The sequence below is a fragment of the Mustelus asterias genome, chromosome 14 (genome assembly GCF_964213995.1).
Source record: "Mustelus asterias chromosome 14, sMusAst1.hap1.1, whole genome shotgun sequence".
NCBI lineage: Eukaryota > Metazoa > Chordata > Chondrichthyes > Carcharhiniformes > Triakidae > Mustelus > Mustelus asterias.
The window spans coordinates 91996915-92019187 of NC_135814.1; the positions used below are offsets into that span (position 1 = coordinate 91996915).

Here is a 22273-nt window from a genome sequence, read left to right on the forward strand (position 1 = left end):
ACTGGAAAGAGCAAGATGTAGAATCAGTTTGGGCAGAGATAAGAAATAGTATAGATAAGATGTCACTTGTATGAGTAAGTTATAGGCCACGTAACAGTAGTTAAGTAGTTACATAGTAAGACAAGATACACAGGAATAAATAAATGGGGCATGTAAAAGAGGCACCACAGTGATCATGGCTGACTTTAATCTACACGTAGATTGGGTGAATCAGATTGACAAAGATAGCATGGATCAGGAGTGTATAAAGTCATTCGGGGCAATTTCTTAGAGCAGTATGTTTTCGAGGCAATCAGAGAGCAGGTTATTCTGGACCTATTCTTAGACATGATTGATGAATAACCTCATAGTAAAGGAGCCTCTAGGTGAAAGCGATCATAACATGATATAATTTCATGTTCAGTTTGAAGAGGCGATGTGTGAGCCCAAGACTTGTAGTTTTAAATATTAATAAAGGTTTAATAAGGTTATGAAAGCAGACCTAGCGAAAATTAGTTAGGAAATTAGGTTAAAGGGTGGGACAGCAGAGGTCCAATGGCAGACTTCTAAGGAGATACTTAATAACTCTCAGCAAAGATTTACCCCAGTGAGAAAGAAAGGCTCTTTGTGAAGGGTGCATCATCCATGGCTAAATAAAAAATGTTTGTATCAAACTGAAAGAAACACGACACAAATTTGTAAAGATGAATGGTAGATGCGACGATTTGTCCAATTTTAAGAACCAGCAAAGAAAGAAAATAATAAAGAGGGAAAAGAAAGCAGATGAGAGAAAGTTTGCGAGTAATATAAAATCAGATAGTAAGAGTTTCGACAAGTATTTATATAAGAAAAGAGTAAATAAAGCGAGTGTTGGTTTTCTCGAGAGTGAATTTGGGAAATTGATGATGGAAACAAAGAAATGGCAGAGGCATTGAACAGGTTGTTTCTGTCTGACTGCATTATAAAAGATTTAAAAACTTCCCATAGATACATGAAGATCAAGAGGTGAAGAGAGGGAGGAACTTAAAACAATTATCATCTCTTGTGAAGAGGTCTTGGAAAAACTATTAGACCTGAAGGCTAACACGTCCCCAGAACTGGATGGCCTGCATCCTTAAAAGAAGTGGCTGCAGAGATCACGGATGCATTGATTATAATTTTCCAAAATTCCTTAGATTCTGGAAGGGTCCATTGATTGGAAAATAGCTAACAGAACAGCTTGGTTCAAGGAAGGAGGAAGCCAGACAGCAGTAAACTACAGGCCAGAGGTCAACTTCAACCTTGCCTGTTTTACATTCCCACTGAAGGTGAATTTCTCTCCCAATATCAATCTGACATTTTGTAGCGTTGAAGCGCTTGCAGCAACTCATTTGGCTTTTCTCGCGTTGTGCAACTCTTGCACTGAAGATCCTGCAAAATGAAGCCAGTACCGGGTATCTGAGTTAACAAAGCCATTTGTTGTAATACATACCCCTCAATGCCAGTGATGAGAAAGATGAGGTTTCCATTAATTTTGGTGCAGTTCATAAACTTGTCAATGTTGCTCGAGTCAACAGTTTTTGCCATCTGCAAGCTTCCAGTTCCGATGCCATCACAAGCTGTGAAGAGAGAACAAGGAGGGGGAACTGCTGAAGTGGCACTGACTGGATAATGTACAAGAAAGCTTCATATTCCAAACACATGGAATCTCGACTGCTGCCTGGGACAATCAGTCAGTCGTGAATGCATCAAAAATTGAAGCATGTTGGGCTCTCACTGTGGCAATAATGCATGCCACCAGGTGGAACTCAGAATTTCCAATGGAGGACATGTACCAGGGATTTACAGTGAGGTAACCAGGAAAGTGGCACAGCCTTCACCACTCACTTGTGCCAACACATTATAGTCATGGTGCAAGTGCTTCATTCTCTGTTCCATTTCCATTGACACAATGGCCGGAATTTTACTGGCCCGCCCGCCACAGGATTCAGAGCGGCCGAGGGACGAAGCATGGGAAAGTCCGTTGACCTTGGGCTGGATTTTATGATTTTGAGACGAGCGAGGCTATAAAATCCTGCCCAGTATCCATAGCTCAATGTGAGCACTCTTATCCCTGAGTCACAAGGTCATGGATTCAAGTGCCATTTCAGAGACTTGGACACATATCAGACTGCCACTCCAGTGTAGCACTGAGGGAAACTGATTAAATGTTCGAGGATTGTCCCCTCCCTCAACACCCCCTGCGTTTTCAGGTGGATGCAAAAGATATTCCAGCATTACCTAAAAACAAAGAAACTTAGAAAATAGATGCAGGAGTAGGCCATTCAGCCCTTCGAGCCTGTATCACCATTCAATATGATCATGGCTGATCCTGCACTTTCTGTATCCCACTCCCACTTTCTTTCCATACCCCTTGATGCCTTTAGCCACAAGGGCCACACCCAGCTGTCTCTTGAACATATCTAATGAAGTGGCCCCAACAGCTTTCTGTGGTAGAGAATTCCACAGGTTCACAACTCTGAGTGAAGAAGTTCTTCCTCAGCTCAGTCCTGAATGGCTTACCCCTAATTCTTAGACTGTGACCCCAAGTTCTGGACTTTGGGAATATTCTTCCCGCATCTAGCCTGTCCAGTCCCATCAGAGTTTACTGGAGGAAAAGCAGGGGAGTTTTCCTTGGTGTCCTGGCCAGTATTTATTGTTCAATCAACATCACTAAAAACAGATTATCTGATGATTATGACATTGTTGTGTGTGGGATCTTGTTGTGCACACACTGGCTGCTATTACCACAGTGACTACAATTCAAATGAACTTCATTGAACAGGATACCTTGAGGTCATGAAAGGCATCCTAGATATTCAAGTTCTTTCTTTCAATGCATATTGGATAAAACCACAATCTATAGTGCTTTAAGGAAGGTACTTGGGTCTTCATGGCTGATCCTTGCTCCTAATTTGTATTTTTGTATATTTTATTTGATTATTGATTTATTAGTGTCACAAGTAGGCTTACATTAACACTGCAATGAAGTTACTGTGAAAATCCCCTAGTTGCCACATTCCAGCGCCTGTTCGGGTATACTGAGGGAGAATTTAGCATGGCCAATACACCTAACCAGCATGTCTTTTGGACTGTGGGAGGAAACTGGAGCACCCGGAGGAAACCCACGCAAACACAGTGCGAACTTCACACAGACAGTGACCCAAGCCAGGATCAAACCTGGGTCCCTGGTGCTGTGAGGCAGCAGTGCTAACCACTGTGCCACCGTGCAATGGTGTCTCTGTCTCTGAGTCAGAAACTCTGGGTTCGAATTCCACCCCAGGACTTGGCGGCCAAGGTACATTCATAAAACGGCTGAACAGATTGAGTACCAACCCGCAGACCCTTTCAACACGAGCCAATGGCAGGTGGTAAGAGTGGGACAGATCCCCGGTCAGCCATGTGACGGAATGAAAATTGGGGCCTTCACTATTCTTATCCAGAGCTCCAGACTACAATGTGCATGTAAAAGTTCAGGTCGCCACAGCAACTCAGATTCCCCGAGTGAACTGTAAAACACCAGCACTGCGAAGAGAGGGTACAGTTTCTGTTCCAGCTACATCATGCAGAGGCTGGAATTTGTGTGGCCAGGTATTGCAGGGGAATGGTCAGATCTGGTAGGCCGCAGGTTTTCTGCACAATCTCATCGTGGCACGGCAGAGTAATTAGTGTTTTTGCCATCATATTGATGTTCATGCTGCAATTTGTACCAATTCTAGTGGTAGTGTGTGGTTACTTATTGGTGGGAAGCAGACACCATGGAGGAGAAACGGGGTGGGTGATGGGGTGGGGCAAGTGGCAGAGGTTAACTAGGCTGAATCATGCAAATTAACTTTCTACACAAAAATGCTTAAAGGATTAACATTCACTTAAAACCAAAATGAGTGATGTAAATTTAAAATTCTCTTTTGAGTCTGGTTTTTAGTCAGGAATTGTTGAGTGATACGCACTCATGCTGACATTTCAGGAATTATTTTTAGATATAATGCTCCAGGTGGGAGCCACGGCATCAGGGCACAAGGATCAGAAATGTTAAAGAACAAAGGGCTTGCATTTATATGGTGTCTTTCAGAGCCTCAGGATGTTGCAAAGTGATATGCAGCGAATTAAATACTTTTGAAGAGTAGTCAACTGATGCAATGCAGAAGACATGGCAGCCAATTTACATGTAGAAAGACCCCAACAAGAGCATAGAAATCATAGAAATCATAGAAACCCTACAGTACAGAAAGAGGCCATTTGGCCCATCGAGTCTGCACCGACCACAATCCCACCCAGGCCCTACCCCCATATCCCTACATATTTTACCCACTAATCCACGCATCCCAGGACACTAAGGGGCAATTTTAGCATGGCCAATCAACCTAACCCGCACATCTTTGGACTGTGGGAGGAAACCGGAGCACCCGGAGGAAACCCACGCAGACACGAGGAGAATGTGCAAACTCCACACAGACAGCGACCCAAGCCAGGAATCGAACCCAGGTCCCTGGAGCTGTGAAGCAGCAGTGCTAACCACTGTGCTACCGTGCCGCCCCTTGTGCTACCGTGCCGCCCCAATGTGATAACGACCAGACAATCTATTTTTGGTGATGTTGATTAACAGATAATTATTGATCAAGACACTGGGGACAACTCCGTTTGCTCCTGTTTATAAAGTGTTAGGGAATCGTTCACATCCACATGAGAAAACATTGGTTTACCTTTTCAGCCCATGGTGAATTTGAGAGGTCTGACAGGAAATAAGTAAGTATGATGATTAAAGAAAGTTTGTGCCAAACCCACTGATTTTAATCCATTGCAGATTATTAGTTTTGTCTGCTGTCTGTTTTATGTTCCTTTCACTTTTCCAGTCTTCTCTCTTCTCTCTCGAAAGGCACTGATTCATGCAGGAATTTCATTGGACAGACAATCCTCTGTTCTTCATTTGCAAGCCTCAACTATGACTAGTCAATCCCACCCTCACTTGATCTCCAATTGCCTCAGAGAGCTCGCTAGTTTACAGGTATCCTGGCAAAATACCCCTCCATAGCCCTGAAGCACAAAGGACAATAGCACAGCTCCTACTGCTGCTCCAGCTGGGAGTTCAACCAACAACTTGAGGCTGGTACGGCTGAGCTACACTCTGGGCAATTTTACCCATCCGACCAGTAGGTCACCTTGCCCATTGTTCCGGCCTTTTCTTTTTCTGTGCCTCTCTGCACCTGACTTTAGCTTCCAGTTGGGACAATTATTTTTAACATGTGGTGAGTTGACTTGCAATTGATGAGCAGATCTTTAAGAAGGGATGGTCAGAAGCTACTCCTCTTGCTCTCATCCCCCAACACATTGGCCGTAAGGTCACCCGTAGCCTCAGCACCTTCATGCTAATCAAGGCCTTCTAACTCATGGGACTGAATGTTTGTCCGATGGCAGAGTCGGGGTTTAGAGATTATCATAATGAAAATTACTCACTACCAGCTGGCATTCTGGTCTGCTGAAATGTCCCTCCTCCAGCCTATTTTCAGGGTGGCAGGGTCTGGAGTGGGGAGTAGAGGGAGGGGTTGATAGGTACCTGCTCACCACTGGTAGGTGGCCAACTAAGCACTAAATGAGGGCATTCTTCACACCATCTGGATTTTTCAGAGACACATGTTCCAAAAGCTGTCAGGCTGGGAGAGTCACAGCCATTCCCAGTGGCTATTTGTGAGGTGCGTCCCCTCTACAATGATAGGCTGGCAGCGATGGTCACAGTTTAATTTGTAGGAATTTATACATTTTTGGGAGGCACCTTCATCTTGAGGCATCCTCATGGTTGCCCATTTACAGCGACAGCAACTATCTCTCCCACTGAGACTGTAAGACACATTGAACCTTAGGAACTCCCATTGGGTCCTCCTGCCTGTGTTGCCCACCCATCATCATCACCCATAACTGGCAGGGCTTTTGGACTCAGCCTCTTAACTGGCTGCCTCCATGAAAATCTCCTCCATGGTCCTTATCCATGGAATCTATAGAATCCCTACGGTGCAGAAGGAAGCCGATCGGCCCATTGTGTCTGCACTGATCCCCCGAAAGAGTATCTTACCCAGGCCCACTCGCCCCCATGCCCACTCCCGTCCATCCCTGTAACCCCGTGCATTCACCCTGGCTAATCTACACATCTCTGAATGCTTGGGGGCAATTTAGCAGGGCCAATCCATCTAACCTATACATCTCTGGACTGTGGGAGGAAACCGGTTCCTGACCCAGAAATCAGTCTGGCTTCAGGATCTGGACTTTGGAACTAAAATTCAACCTGACATTTAGTGACTCCTTCTGAGAAAACACTTGTGGCTAAGACTGGGTTTGACTGTCCGGTCACCAATGGTGAAGGCTCCATGATTAGATTCACAAGCCAAAGGAATGTTCTTGTGCTGGAGAGACACTGGGATTTGCCGAACTATACACAAACAGCAAGGAGTCAGTACTTTGTGGAGGAAGTGGTTTTAAAGGGATGAGTGGATTAATCATTGTTTTCTCAGATACTCCACAGTCTTCTAAAATGAGGCAGGATCAGTCTTGGTTTTGGCCTGCTAAGAGACGGAGGTTTCAACATTACAAAAACGAGGATTACCTTTGGGACAAATATCCGTGCAGGGTTTGCACACTTTGATTCCATTTTCCTCCACTTCCATCTTGTTGCTCGGGCATGCTCGTACGCAAGAACTGTGATCCACCACAAAGTTATCTGCAAAGGAGGAGTGAAAGTTTCTCGTTGGTTAACATGCTTCGACATTCTTACGATTTTATTTTTCTGACTAAGAAAGTTCTTTGCTGCCCTTCATGATACCACTGAAACTCCACCTCCCGCTAAAGCCAGCCTGATTGAAAGTTTAACGGAGTTCACCCAATGTTATCTATCATCCGGCCATTACATCGGAGACTTGCTCTATCTTTATATTATTCACTATTAAACTAGTACATATTGCAGAATTCCATTTCTGACTGTTACTTTGTCTGCTGAATATCTCCCACCCTTACCGTCTGAGCGGTTTATAAATCAGCTTTTCTTCCAGTACAGGCAAGCCGGGTCTTTGGTAACCACCTCCATCAACATTATATAAAGACCAGCAGCGCCTATTTACCAGTGTAAGCAGAAACATCTGGTACCACATTTACCATAGCTTTACATCCAGACTGCATTTTGAGCTCAATTTCTTACCAAGTTCTTGGCACCGATTTTCATAACTAATAGGATTGTTTCCTGAACTTGGTTGGTTTGCTTATAAAGGCAGTAAATGGCAGGGCTGGAGGTAAATTCCCTGGTCCTGCTCTCCCAGTGACCACCTACATGTGAAGAGAACATGAACCAGAGAATTTATTGCAACCTGTGTCCCACTTGAGCAGTGTTAGGGGAGTGGCATCATTTTATATTCACAGTTTTCCTGTGGAGCAAGTCACATTTTCCCAGTTTGCTGGATGTAGGAATTATAGTTATTGATGCTGGAAAATTGTGGTATGTGTTAGTAATGAATCTGCTCACACAGCTGGATGGACTCTTTTGTCCACTAATTTCACTAAGGCAAAAGCCAAATCTTCCAGTTCGCTCACCTGAAATATTGACCCTGTTTTCCTCTCTACCCCTGAATGCTGTCTGATTTTCCAGCAATTTGTGGCTTTAACAAAGATCTTATCCAATTTGTATGGTGTACTTTATTATTATCACATAGCACAATTCAACCTCTAGATTGTACACCTTCACAGCCAATGTAGAATCACAAGTTTGCAGATCAAGGGGTGGGGGGAAGTAGAGGGAATCTGTTTTTCGGAGTGAGGTGTAGAGCATAAGACTTAGGATTTGGGGCTGAATGGCATACTTCATTCTGGCCTGCTCCTCCATTCAGTCAGACCTATTCTGGTTGTGTCCAAACTCCAGTTTCCTTCTTCCCCCCATAACTTTTGACTCCCTTATCTATCAAAAACCTGTCTAACTCTGCCCTGAATAAATTCAATGGTCCTGCCTCCACTGCTTTCTGGGAAAGGGTATTCCAGATACTAATGATGTACTTTGAGAAAAATAAATTCTCTTTATCTCCATTTAAACAGTCGACCTCTGATTCTTAAACTGTATCTCCTGGTTCTAATTTATCCCCCAACTGGAAACATCCTCCTGGCATCTACCCTATCGAATAGGGGAGATGATGGCCTATTGGTATTATCGCTCGACTATTAATCCAGAAACTCAGCTAACGTTCTCAGGACCTGGGTTCAAATCCTGCCACGGCGGATGGTGGAATTTTATTTCAATAAAAGATATCTGGAATTAAGAATCTACTGATGACCATGAAACCATTGTTGATTGTCGGAAAAACCCATCTGGTTCACTCATGTCCTTTCGGGAAAGGAATCTGCTGTTCTTACCTGGTCTGGCCTACATGTGGTTGACTCTCAACTGCCTTTGGGTAACTCGGGATGGGCAATAAATGCTGGTTCTGTTGGTAATGGGAAGGTATGACAATGCTGAGAGTCTCAGTGATTCTGCTCAATGCTCAGTTAACTGATCTCAATCTGTGGGTGAGAAGGGGATGGTGGAATGGGATGGGGATGATGGGGACTGGAGGGCGGTTTCAAGAAATACCCTTAAATTGCCCTCTGTGTCAAGCTTCAACTGGGTTTCATGTCCCTGACAGGTGAGGACAGGCTCACGTGCCATACAGTCAGAAAGTCTGCCACTGTTTAGACAAATGCAAAAATGGACAATCAGCCTCCCTCATGGAATCCAGCACTGAGAGGCAGAACCTTCAGCAAGAGGTACAAATTGGGAAAAAAAATTTAAATGATGACTGAGAGAAAATCCATAACTAGAACAAGTGCACTGTGACCACGCAGCAACTGGCATGTGATCTTGCAATTTGTTTTCCTTGATGGATTTAGTCAAGGATCAATGTTTTTATCAGTGGGATAATGTAAAGATTGATAACAAATTGATAATGTCCCTGACAGATAATAAAACTAGATCCTCAAGAAGACAATAAGCTGTGCCGATCTCTGGTGAGGCTTTGCATGCCTTATATGGGACGTTTCAAATGAAAGACTCCATTTGTAAAACAGCAGACTCACTGACGTACACAGACCTGCGCACATATACATTATACACATACACACACACAACACGGATATATATACGCTACACAAACCCCCATATACACCCATGCAGACATATATATTACACAGACCCACACACAAACACAGACATGGGTGCACACACAAACAAATGCAAATAAACACAAACACTTAAATACAGAAAGAAGTCTCACAACAGCAGGCATCTCCACATCATGACAGGCGCACACAGGGACATGCATATGCACAAATGTACAACAGGTTTATTTGGGAGCACAAGCCACTAGCTTTCGGAGCGCTGCTCCTTCATCAGGTGAGTGGGATTTCAGTTCACAAACAGGGCATATAAAGACACAAACTCAATTTACAAAATTGTAAATTGAGTTTGTGTCTTTTGTAAATTGAGTTTGTGTCTTTATATGCCCTGTTTGTGAACTGAAATCCCACTTACCTGATGAAGGAGCAGCGCTCCGAAAGCGAGTGGCTTGTGCTACCAAATAAACCTGTTGGACTTTAACCTGGTGTTGTGAGACTTCTTACTGTGTTTACCCCAGTCCAACGCCGGCATCTCCACATTATGCACAAATGCACAGACACTGTCCAATACAGACAGACAAATACACTCATATACATCACACACCAATACATATAAAGGTAAGGAAAAGTCACCATTGTCCCAAATAACCATAGGCATTGACTCATCGTGATTTAACCAGAGAAGGCGCTAGGTTGAGAGGCAGGTCCTTCATGAATAATCTCAGCCAGTATGGGAATTGAACCCGCACTTTTGGCATCATTAACCAGCTGTCCAGCCAACTGAGCTATACTGACCCCCGACACACAGAAACACAAGTATATACAGGCACAAAGATAAAAGCAAAATACTGCGGATGCTGGAATATGAAACAAAAACAGAAAATGCTGGAAAATCTCAGGGCTCTGATGAGGGGGTCATTGAGACTCGAAACATTAACTCTATTCTCTCCCCACAGATGCTGTCAGACCTGCTGAGATTTTCCAGCGTTTTCCGTTTTTGTTGTATACAGACACATACACGCACATTACACAAATAAATGCAGAAACATGCACACACACTCAAAATACAGACACAACCGATACACATGCACACATACAGACACACAAACACTCACACATATACTGACTCACACACACAGACACACACAAACACAAATACAGAGCCACAAACATGTACAGGCACACACACAGGCACATATACACACAGACACACATATGTACACATATATACCAGCACAGAAAATGCATATGCAGATACACACATGCATATGCATACATTATTTAGACATACACAAACAGAAAGACAGACACTCACGTCTATACACACACAATGCAAACACACTCGTACATCTGGCAACTAAATATTCCAATGGATTTTCCATTTGAAAATTATGTTATACCATTGGCCAAACATAAAATTCATCTTTCGAGAGAGGGGAGCGAAATGACGAGCGAATGAATCAGAGACAGACATTGATCAGAGAGAAAGATAAATTTGAAATTCAGAAGGAGAGACAAATGGAGAGAATTATAGTGAGATAGATGGAGACAGAAATGAAAGAGGATATAGAGATAGAGAGAAAGACAGAAAGAGAAAGAGACGAAGCAACAGAGGAATGGAATGAGACAAGCAAGCGAAGAAAGATCCAGAAGGAAAAAGAGACACAGAGAAACAGAAAGTGAGAGTTAGATCAAGAGAGCTGAATCAGAAGATTCTAACTGCAATTATTCACCAAGCATCGGCATATATTGAGGTCTGGAAAATAAAGCCATATTATTGAGCCCAACAATTGACACTCTGATGAAGATAAAGACTAAACCAAATAAATTCTAAGTGCCAAAACGGGCATGAAAATAGGAGAAATTCGTACTGTTCCTTTGGGTGACTTAAAAATCCAATCATACCTGATTTAGTCAAAAAAATTAAGCAAAACTAGAAATCCACCAGCAGGAGGAGTGGGTGGGGCTAAATTGCTCAAAAGCCGACTGATAGCTGCAGAGGGCACAATTGCACATGTGCAAGTTTCTGTGTTTTGAGAGCATGGAAACCTGTCACTGTCTCCATTAGTTATAGCAGGCCTCCGTGGCCAAATACTGCCCCCCGCACCGCTACCGCGGGACTCCACGGCGATTGCTACCCACCCCCCATCTCGGCAGATCGCCACCCCCTCCCCCGCCTGGTAGCAGTTCCCCCCACCATCAAAATCGCTGTTGCGGAGTGCACAGTGGTCCCGCGGTCGTCCCCCCCCCCCCCCTCCCCCCCTCCCCACTTTGGGCGAGAACTTCATTTAGTGGTTCTCTCGTGATCTTACTGGCTTGCCCTGCCCATCAACCAATGGTAATATCAACCTCTGTAGGAAAGAAATAGTTGAGTAAAGACTCTGTGATTCATCAACACACATCTCTCTAATATTCTGACTCCTGGACTAATATCAAACTTTATTCTAACACCCCTTAAGTCAATATGCCTATTACTGTAGCCTGACAAATAAATCGACATGTTTGTGTGAATTTGTCTCCTTTGGGATCTAATTCAAATTTACTTTCACTGCTTTAAATTGTAAATATTCTGAATTTCCCTTATTTAAGCCATTTGCGGGACAAGTCAAAAACTAGAGCCACAGACTCGATGGGTCAATGGCCTCCTTCTGTGCCATAATGACTCTGAAATAGAAGGTAGACACTAATGAATCCAAGATGGAATGTGGGAGAAAGTTCTGCACATAGAGAGTGGTTGGAATGTGGACTGAGTGGTTGAGGTGAGTAGCATTTAAAGGGGACTAGATAAACACAAAGGATTGAAGGGAATGGAATATTATTTTAGTCGGATTAGATATGTAGGGTGAACGGAAGCTTATAATCAGTATAAACACCAACATAGATCTGTTGGGTTGAATGGCCTGTTTCTGTGCTGTACATTTTATGTTATTCTATGCTTATAGAAGCCATGTCTTGACTCCCAGCTCACGAGGCTCAGCTATTAAACCTTTCCTTATATCTTACTCCTTTACTCTTGGAATGATTCTTGTTTCTTTTCTGGACACCCTCTCACATGTACATTCCACTTGCACTGAGATGACCAAAACTGCGCACACATTGCACAACCTGCACAGACGTGTGGATGGCTCAGAATTTTGTTAATCTTTTTAACTCCTCACATCAGTAATTGTTGACAGTACTCTTTCCAAGTCCCTCTGTGCTGATTCTGTTCCATTTACTTTCTATTGGTGCATCATTTATTTTTCTCCTGTCTAAGGCTGTGTTGATTGCCCGTCGCTGGTTGCCCTTGGGAGATGATGACAGATGCAGGCCCAATCGAGCGGGGGTGGCACTTTCCCATCCCTGAAGGGCAATAAGGATGCAATGGGATTTATGACCATCATGGTGCCAGCCCTCCAACATTTATTAAATACATATTCATAACTTGTCATGGTGGGTTTTCAATACTTGACAGGTGGTCACTTGCCCTCGATGAAAGCCACTAAGGTTATTAATCTAATTTGCTGTCCATCTGCTCATTTGTATAAGTGAGTCAAATCCTGAGATAAAAACAAACAGCTATTTGTTTTAAGTTTTTTAAAAAGTTTATTTATTAGTGCCACAAGTAGGCTTGCATTAACACTGCAATGAAGTTACTGTGAAAATCCCCTCGTCACCAGACTACGGTGCTGAGAGGGAATTTAGCATGGCCAATGCACCTAACCAGCACGTCTTTGGGACTGTGGGAGGAAACCAGAGTACCCGGAGGAAACCCACGCAGACACGAGGAGAACATGCAAACCACACAGACAGTGGTCCAAACCGGGAATTGAACCCGGGTCCCTGGCACTGTGAGGCAGCAGTGCTAACCACTGTGCCACCGTGCCGCCCCTACTGTATTTATATTGAGACTTTAACATAATGAAAAGTTCCAAAGTGCTTCACAGGTGCATCAGAAAACAAAGTGTGACACCAAGCCACATAAGGAGATATTAAGAACATAGGAACAGGAGTGGACTATTCAACCTGTCGAGTCTGCTCTGTCATTCAATTAGATCATGGCTGATCATTTACCTCAGTGCCACTTTCCTGCACTATCTCCACATAGAGTCATAGAATCCTACAGCATAGGAGGCCATTCGGCCCATCGAGTCTACACCGATCACAATCCCAACCAGGGCCTATCCCCACAACCTCATGCATTTTCCCTAGCTAGTCCCCCTGACACTAAAGGGCAATTTAGCATGGTCAATCCACCTAACCTGCGCATCTTTGGACTGTGGGAGGAAACAGGAGCACCCAGAGGAAACCCACACAGACATAGGGAGAATGTGCAAACCCCACACATGCAGTGATCCAAGCGGGAATTGAACCCAGGTCCTTGGTGCTGTGAGGCAGCAGTGCTAACCACTGTGCCACCCGACAATATCCCTTGATATGATTAGTATTCAGAAATCAATTGATTTCTGTCTTGAACATGCTCAATGATTGAGCTTGTAGAGCCGTCTGGTGCAGAGAATTCCAGAGATTCACCACCCTATGAGTGAAAAAAATTCCTTCTGATCTCAGCCTACCTTTTATTCTGAGACTGTGCCTTCTGGATCTAGATTCACCAGCCAAGGGAAACATCCTATCTACATCTTACCTGTCACCCCCTGTGAGAACTTTGTAGGTTTCACTGAGATCACCTCTCAATCATCAAAACTCTCACAAATATAGTCCCAGTCTCTTCAACTTATTCTCATAAGACAATCCCACCATCCCAGGGATTAGTCTGATGAACCTCAGTTGCATTCTCACCATGGCAAGTATATCCTTCCTTAAATAAGGAGACAAAAACTGTGCGTAATACTCCAGGTGTGGTCTCACTAATGCTCTATTCAATTGTAGCAAGATATCTGTAGTCCTGTTCTCAAATCCCTTTGCAATGAAGGCCATCATACCATTTTGTAATTGTTTGTTGTACCTGTATGTTAGCATGTTACGAACAAGGACGCCCAGGTCTTTTTGAACATCAACATTTTCCAACATCTCACCATTTAGGAAATACACTGCCTTTTTGATTTTCTTACCAAAGTGGATAATTTCACACTTATTCACATAATAGTCCATTTGACATGTTCCCACCCGTTCACTTAGCCTGTCCAAGTCTCCCTGAAGCCTCCTTGCATCCTCCTTGAAACTTACAATCCCACCTAATTTTGTGTCATCACCACATTTGGACATATAACATTTTGTCCCCATATCCAAATCATTTATGCAGATTGTAAATAGCTATGGCCCCAGCACTGATCTATGCACAAGTAACAATCTGCCATCCTGAGAATTACCTGTTTATTCCTACTCTGTTTTCTGTTTGTTAACCAATTGTCAATCCATACCAGTATATTACTCCCAATCCCATGCACTCTAATTTTATTTCCTAACCTCCTATGTGGAACCTTATCATAAACCTTCCGAAAATTGAAATACATCACATCCACTGATTCTTCTTCATCTATGCTACAGGTAACATTCTCAAAAAACTCCCAACAGGTTTGTCAAACATGATCACCTTTTCATAAATCTGTGTTGACTCTGCCCAGTCATATCATTATTTTCCAAATGCCTAGTTGTCACATCCTTTATTCTAACATTTTCCCGACTATTGATGTCAAACTAACAGATCTGTCGTTCTCCAGTTTCTATCTCCCTCCCTTCTTAAATATTGGGGTTTGCTACTTTCCAGATCCCTTCTAGAATCCATAGTATTTTGAAAAATAAGCACCTACGCATCCACTCACTCTGCAGTGACCTCCTTCAACACTGGAATGTAGCTCATTAGATCCAGAGGAATTATCAACCTTCAATCCAATTTTCACAGGCCACTTGGTTCCCTCGTATTTATGGGAGACTTTCTCTATCTTCCTCAGTGAAGACCAACACAAAATAATTATGTAGTTCCTCTAGCATTTCCCTATTCTTCATTGTAAATTCTCCTCTCTCCGCCTGTGATGGACCCACATTTGACCTTGCTAATCTTTTCCTTTTCACATGCCTAAATAGCTCATTTTATGTACCTTACTAATGTGCATTAGTATTCTCTTTTCCCTTTCTTTATCAGCTTCTTGCTCTTCCTTCGCTGGATGCTGAATTGCTCCCAATCCTCGGGCTCACTGCTTCCTTTGACTTAATGTTATCTTTAACTTCTTTTGTTAGCCAGTTGATTCACCTTTCCTGTTGTGTATTTGTGTCTCAGACAATTGTAGTACTTCTTTAAATACTAGTTATTGCCTGTCTACCATCAAAGTTTTTTCCCAACCCACCACAGCCAATTTACCCCTCACACCTTCATAGTTTCATTTGTTCAGATTTAAGACCCGAGCTTCAGAATGAACTCTATCACTTTCAAACTTAATGTAAAATTCTGCATTTTATGGTCACTATTTCTTAAAGGCTCCTTTACAGCAAGGTTATTAATTAGCCCTTTCTCATTACATGCCACTAAATCTAAAATAGCCTGATCCCGAGTTGGTTTTTCAATATACTGCTCCAGGAAAGTCTGAGGTCATGTACCAACTGACTCAAGAACAGCTTCTTCGCATCAGACTTCGCATGGATCTTCCTCGCATTAAGTTGATCTTTCTCTGTACCCTAGCTATGACTGTAACACTACATTCTGCACTCTCTTGTTTCCTTCTCTATGAACAGTATGCTTTGTCTGTATAGCGGTATGCTTTGTCTTGTGTACACCCAGGAATTCATCCTCTACAACATTAGTTTGGTTTACCCAGTCTAAATGTAAATTGAAATTGCCCATTATCCCTGCATTTCCCATGTTACCTGCACCTATAATTTTGTGATTTATACTGTCCCAATGAAACCATTACAGTTTGATGGCCCATTAGTAACTCCCACAAATGTTTGCTGCCCATTGCTGTTTCTTAGCTCCATCCAAACTGGTTCTCTTGCTTGATCCTTCATTCGAAAGCCCATATTAACATCATTACCCTATCTCCTTTTCTTTTTTGCCTACATGACAAATATCCTTGCATATTCAGTTCCCAGCCTTGGTCATCCCATAATCATGCCATTGTAATGGCAACTGAATCATATCTATTTACCTCTCTTTGTGCCTTCAAATCACCCACATTATTGTGACTTCACCCACATTATTGTGACTCCTGCGTGCATTCAGATAGTATCCTTAACTTTGTCTTCTTAACATTATTCCACATTCTGATCCTATTTGATGCTTGCCTTTGCTTCATCTGCCTTCTAATTTTGCTTTCTACTTTTTTACTTACCAGTTTTGTTTCTCTCCAGTCTGAGCTCCTTCTCAGTTTCCTATCCCCCACCAATCTAGTTTAACCCTCCCCAACTGCACTAGCAAATCTCCCGACAAGAACGCTAGTCCCAGTTCTGCTAAGGTGAAACCTCTCCACGTTGTAAAGGTCCCACCTGCCCTAGAGCTGGTCCAAACAACTTAGAACTCTGATACCCTCCCTTCAACATCAATTCTCCAGCCATCTGTTCAATCATTCAATCCTCTGATTCCTACACTCAATAGTACCTGAGACTGGGAATTATCCTGAGATTACAGCTTTTGAGGTCCTGCTTTTAAATTTCTTTCCTAACTCCTTAAAATGTGCTTTCAGGACCTCATCCTGTTTCCAACGTTGTTGGTCTCAATATGGACCATGACCATTGGCTGTTCATCCTTCCCTAAGAGGAACGTCCTGCAGCCACTCCGACATCCTTGACCCTGGCACCAGAGAGGCAACATGCCATCCTGGAGTTATATCCATGGCTGCATAAACTTTTACCCTAACTAATGAATCCCCTATCACTATTGCTCTTCCACTCTTCTTTCTCCCCTCCTGTGAAGCTGAGCCACCTGTGGTGCTCTGAGCTTGACACTTCCTGCACTCCCTTGAGGAACCAAAATGGAAAATCGGTGAGTGAGTGAGATCAACTTGGGGACTCCTGCATTACCTTCCTGGTTCTATTACACTGCTTGGTGGTCACCCATTTTCTCTTTCCCTGCATGCTCCTAATTTACAGAGTGATCACCTCCCTAAATCTGCTATCCATCTACTTCTCTGCCTCACAGATGCACCACAGTGACTCCAGTCACCGCTCAGGTTCCGAAACCCAGAGCTCAAGCTCCTGTAGCTAGTGTCCCTTCCAGCAAGTCTGGGGCACGTGGTGCATCTATAACTTCCCACATTCCGCAGGATGCACATTCCACTCGGTCGAGCTGCCCTGCCATACCTTGAATTTTACAAACTACTTTTTATAAGTAGAATGACTTATCAAATACTCACCAAACAGCTTCTTCCTCTGTACTGGAGTAAGAACCAAATACTGCAGATAAAAAATGAAAAGGAGCTCCTCCTTTCCCTCTTCATTGAACCCTCTCACTCATCAAACTGCCAGCTGCACACTCTGTAAAGTTATAAGTTACACTGAAGACCCTGTATTTATACTAGCTGAGACTCAGATGATTCAGCTTTGCTAGAAGCCAGATTAAGCTAGCTACCTAATTAACTAAATATAACTGCTCTCCAGGAGAACGCTTACTCAGAGCAAATCTGTGCATCTAAACTTAACTTAAACAGTAGTTTTTAGTTAAATGCTAAATGCAAATAAAAGTAGAATAAAACTCCATCACTCATCAAATTCCCAGCTGCTCACTCTGTAAAGTCACACTCTATTAAGTCAGATAACAAAAAGCTTGTTTAAAGGGTACGTTTTGAGGAATGTCTTAAAAAAATAAAGTGAGATAGAGAGGCAGAGAAGTGTGGGGAGAGAATTCCACAGCTTAAAGCTGAGGCAACTGAAAGCTGCAAGTTGTGGAGCAATTAAAATCAAGATAAAAGTTTATTTTTAAAGTTTATTTATTAGTCACAAATAGGCTTACATTAACACTGCAATGGAGTTACTGTGAAAATCCCCGAGTTGCCACACTCTGGAGCCCATTCGGGTACGCTAAGGGAGAATTTAGCACGGCCAATGCACAGTCTTTCAGACTGTGGGCGGAAACCGGAGCACTCAGAGGAAACCCACGCAGATACAGTGAGAACGCACAGCTATCTCCAAGGATTCTGGAGCTAAAAGAGGCAACACAGATAGGGATGTGCGAGGCCATGGAGGGGTTGTTAAAATAAAGATGAGAATTTTAAAAATAAGGCTTTACTTGTCTAGTAACCAGTCAGCAAACATAGGGGTGATAGGTGAAGGGGTCTGGGTCTGAGTTAAGACATGGACAGTTGAGTTTTGGATGCCCCTAAGCTTGTGGAGAATAGAATGTGAGAGACCAGCCAGGAGAGCACAAGAGTAAAAGTAAGAAGAAATTGATGAATGTTTCAGTGGGCAAAGGAGCTGAGACAAGGTGAAGTTGAGCATTACTGCAGAGGTGGAAATAGGCAGTCTTAGTGAAGGCATGGATATGTGGTCAGAATCCCATCTCAGGGTCAAATGTGACAACAAGATTGCAAATAGATTGGTTTAGTCTCAGGCTGTTGCCAGGGAGAGGGATGGAGTTGGTAGTTAGGGAACAGAGTTTTTGATGGACACCAAAGATAATTACTTCAGTCTTCCCAATATTTAATTGGAGGAAATTTCGACTCATCCAGCATGGAATGTTGGATAAGCAGTCTGATAATTTAACAACTGTGGAGGAGTCGAGAGTGTTTAGGCGAAGTGGAGCTGGATGTCATCATTGTACAGTCAAAACCTTTTAAATGACATTGCCAAGGAGCAGCATGTAGATGAGAGATAGGTGGGTGGGAAATCAAGGATAGATCCTTGAGAGAGATTAGAGGTAACGGTCTGGGGGCAGGGGGAGAAACAATTGCAAGTGAATCATTAGCTCCAATTAGATAAATAAGAATGAAATCAGATGAAAGCAATCCAAACCAGCTGGACGACAGTGGAGACGAGTTTGAGGGGAATAGTGCAGTCACTGTGTCAAAGGTTACAAGAAGGATATTGAGCAAATGAGTCACTTATGAATTTGATAGGATCTGTTTTGGTATTGTGGTTGGGGCACTGATTGGAGGGATCCAAACATGGCAAACATGCCACAGATAGATGAACATGGATTTGGGAGGGGACAACACATTAAGGGACTTTGGAAAGGAAAGGAAGGTTCAGGATGTGGAAGCAATTTGCAAGGAGAGTAGGGTCAAGGGTTGGTTTTTTTGAAAGAAAAGAGTGATGACAGAAAAATTAAAGGAGAGTGGGACAATACCTGATGGGAGAGAACCATTAACAATATCAGCTAACATATTGTTTAGCATCATCTTACTCTTTGATAGAACATAGAACATAGAACATTACAGCGCAGTACAGGCCCTTCGGCCCTCGATGTTGCGCCGACCAGTGGTACCAATCTAAAGCCCCTCTAATCTACACTATTCCAATATCATCCATATGTTTATCCAATAACCACTTGAACGCTCTCAATGTTGACGAGTCCACCACTGCTGCAGGCAGGGCATTCCACGCCCTTACTACTCTCTGAGTAAAGAACCTACCTCTAACATCTGTCCTATATCTCTCACCCCTCAATTTAAAGCTATGTCCCCTCGTGCTAGCCAACACCATCTGAGGAAAAAGGCTCTCACTATCCACCCTACCTAATCCTCTGATCATCTTGTATGCCTCTATTAAGTCACCTCTTAACCTTCTTCTCTTTAACGAAAACAACCTCAAGCCCCTCAGCCTTTCCTCATACGATTTTCCCACCATACCAGGCAACATCCTGGTAAATCTCCTCTGCACCCTTTCCAACACTTCCACATCTTTCCTATAATACGGCGACCAGAACTGTACACAATACTCCAAATGCGGCCGCACCAGAGTTTTGTACAGTTGCAGCATGACCTCCTGGCTCCGAAACTCAATCCCTCTACCAATAAAAGCTAACACACCGTACGCCTTCTTAACAACCCTATCAACCTGGGTGCCAACTTTCAGGGATCTATGCACATGGACAGCCAGATCCCTCTGTTCATCCACACTACCAAGTATCTTACCATTAGCCCAGTACTCTGTATTCCTGTTACTCCTTCCAAAGTGAATCACCTCACACTTTTCCGCATTAAACTCCATTTGCCACCTCTCAGCCCAGCTCTGCAGCTTATCTATGTCCCTCTGTAACCTGCCACTTCCCTCCGCACTGTCTACAACTCCACCGACTTTAGTGTCATCCGCACATTTACTAATCCTTAGTGTCATCCGCAAATTTACTAATCCAATTGTTTGTAATTATCTCTCCGCCTTAAATTATCAGTTCTAGGTCATCTCTTTGCTTGCTGTACAGCCTGTCGACACTTTACACACCCTGATTATACTTAACTGCTTGCATTTGTCTATTAGCACTTGTGATTACTTGTAAAGACGATTCAGCCGGTCTACACTGCACTACACTGTACTTATTCTTTGATACTTTTGATTACCTGTTAATCAGAATATATAGGCTATTGTCACTCCGCCTATATATTCTGTGCCTGTGCACCTCACTCCACTTCACCTCACGAAGGAGCAGTGCCTGAAAGCTTGTGATTTCAAATAAACCTGCTGGACTATAACCTGCTGTGATGTGACCTCTTATTCTCAGAGGTGAGGAGAGAGGAGACAGGGGAGGTGGTTTAAGAAGATAGTTTGCAGTATTTCTTTGCTTCATTAGGCTGGGCAGTGGTTATGATTCGATGTCAAGGCTAACAACCCATTCAACACTTCAGTTGATGCCTTTGCAGTAGAGAATATTCCCTGCATACCAAGAAACATGTTCAGTGTTATTTAAAATGTCTCAACCCAAACATTTATAAATGTTCACCAGATGAAGAATGGTTGAAATGAAAATATATTTTCCCCACCTGATCTCTGTAACCTCCTCCAGCCCTACTATCCTCCAATTTTGGTCACTTCTGCATCCCCACTTTCCATTGCTTTGCTTTTGGCAGCCATAGTTTCCATTATCCAGGCCTTAAGTTTTAAAATTTCCTCCTGAAAGCTCTCTGCTTTTCTAATTCTTCTGCTTCTTTTACTTTCTACTATCTAAAACTTCAAAAAAAGCAAAAAGAAAGTGTCACAAGTCGGCTTACATTAACACTGCAATGAAGTTACTGTGAAAATCCCCTAGTCGCCACACTCCAGCACCAGTTCGGGCACACTGAGGGAGAATTTAGCATGGCCAATGCGCATAACCAGTACGTCTTTCAGACTATGGGAAGAAACCGGAGCACCCGGAGGAAGCCCACGCAGACATGGGGAGAATGTGCAGACTCGGCACAGACAGTGACCCGAGCCGGGAATCGAACCCGGGTCCCTGGGCGCTGTGAGGCAGCAGTGCTCATTACTTTTCTTGTTATATATAAATGACCTGAGCTTTGATATAGGGAACACAATTTCAAAGTTTGTGGATGATACAAAGTTTTCCAACCTGCAGCAAATAGAATAGCAGGCTTCAGGCCAGGGTGGGGGGCGCAGACAGAAATGGGCAGACATATAGGTGGACGGTGCAATTAAATGTGGAAAACTGTGAAGTGATTGAATTCGGGAAAAACAAGTGGAGAGGCAATATGAGTTTTGACTGAGTTAAGAATCTTACACAACCTGTTCAATCTTCCCTGACAGCTGTAATCTCTCAGTTTTGGCATAAAAGACTGAACAGAAATGCCATGTGAGGAGAGGAAAATCACTCCCACATGTTGTGTTGCCATGTCCTGCTGGTGGATTATAGAGTTTTTTCTTGATCCTGTGTTCCCAAAAGTGAGCAACTAAGACCTCATTTTTTAAATAAATATATTTCTAAATACTATATATGTTATGTAGGTAGCAATTTCTTAAAAGCTGAAAAATGATCCTTAAGATGGTTGAAAATGTATCTGTCTGTGACCCCAGAACACAAACAGCCACTTGCCCGTTTCAGAAATCTCAGACCTCGTTATCTCTGAGGAGCTGCTAACCATAGAACCATAGAATCCCTACAAAAGGAGGCCATTCAGCCCATCAAATCTGTATCAACACGCCAAAAGACCATCTTACTCATCTTACTCAGGCCCACCCCTCCTACCCTACTCTCATACCATGGCCAATCCAGGTAACCTACACATTTTTGAACACTAAGGTCAGGGGTAATTTAGCATGGCCAATCCACCCAACATGCATATCTTTGTGGGAGGAAACC

General features: G+C 43.1%; 1 protein-coding gene across 5 annotated transcripts in view; it reads right to left on the bottom strand.

Annotated features, from left to right (window-relative positions):
* LOC144503876 (receptor tyrosine-protein kinase erbB-4-like) overlaps positions 1-22273 on the bottom strand; it is a 1146325-nt gene that overhangs the window by 409554 nt on the left and 714498 nt on the right. For all 5 annotated transcript variants that reach the window (XM_078228891.1, XM_078228890.1, XM_078228889.1 and 2 more), the window contains exons 8-9: positions 6593-6706; positions 1451-1577 (exon numbers count right to left, since the gene is read on the bottom strand). In XM_078228891.1, the coding sequence (XP_078085017.1) occupies positions 1451-1577; positions 6593-6706 (241 nt within the window). The remainder of the gene's footprint in view (positions 1-1450; positions 1578-6592; positions 6707-22273) is intronic.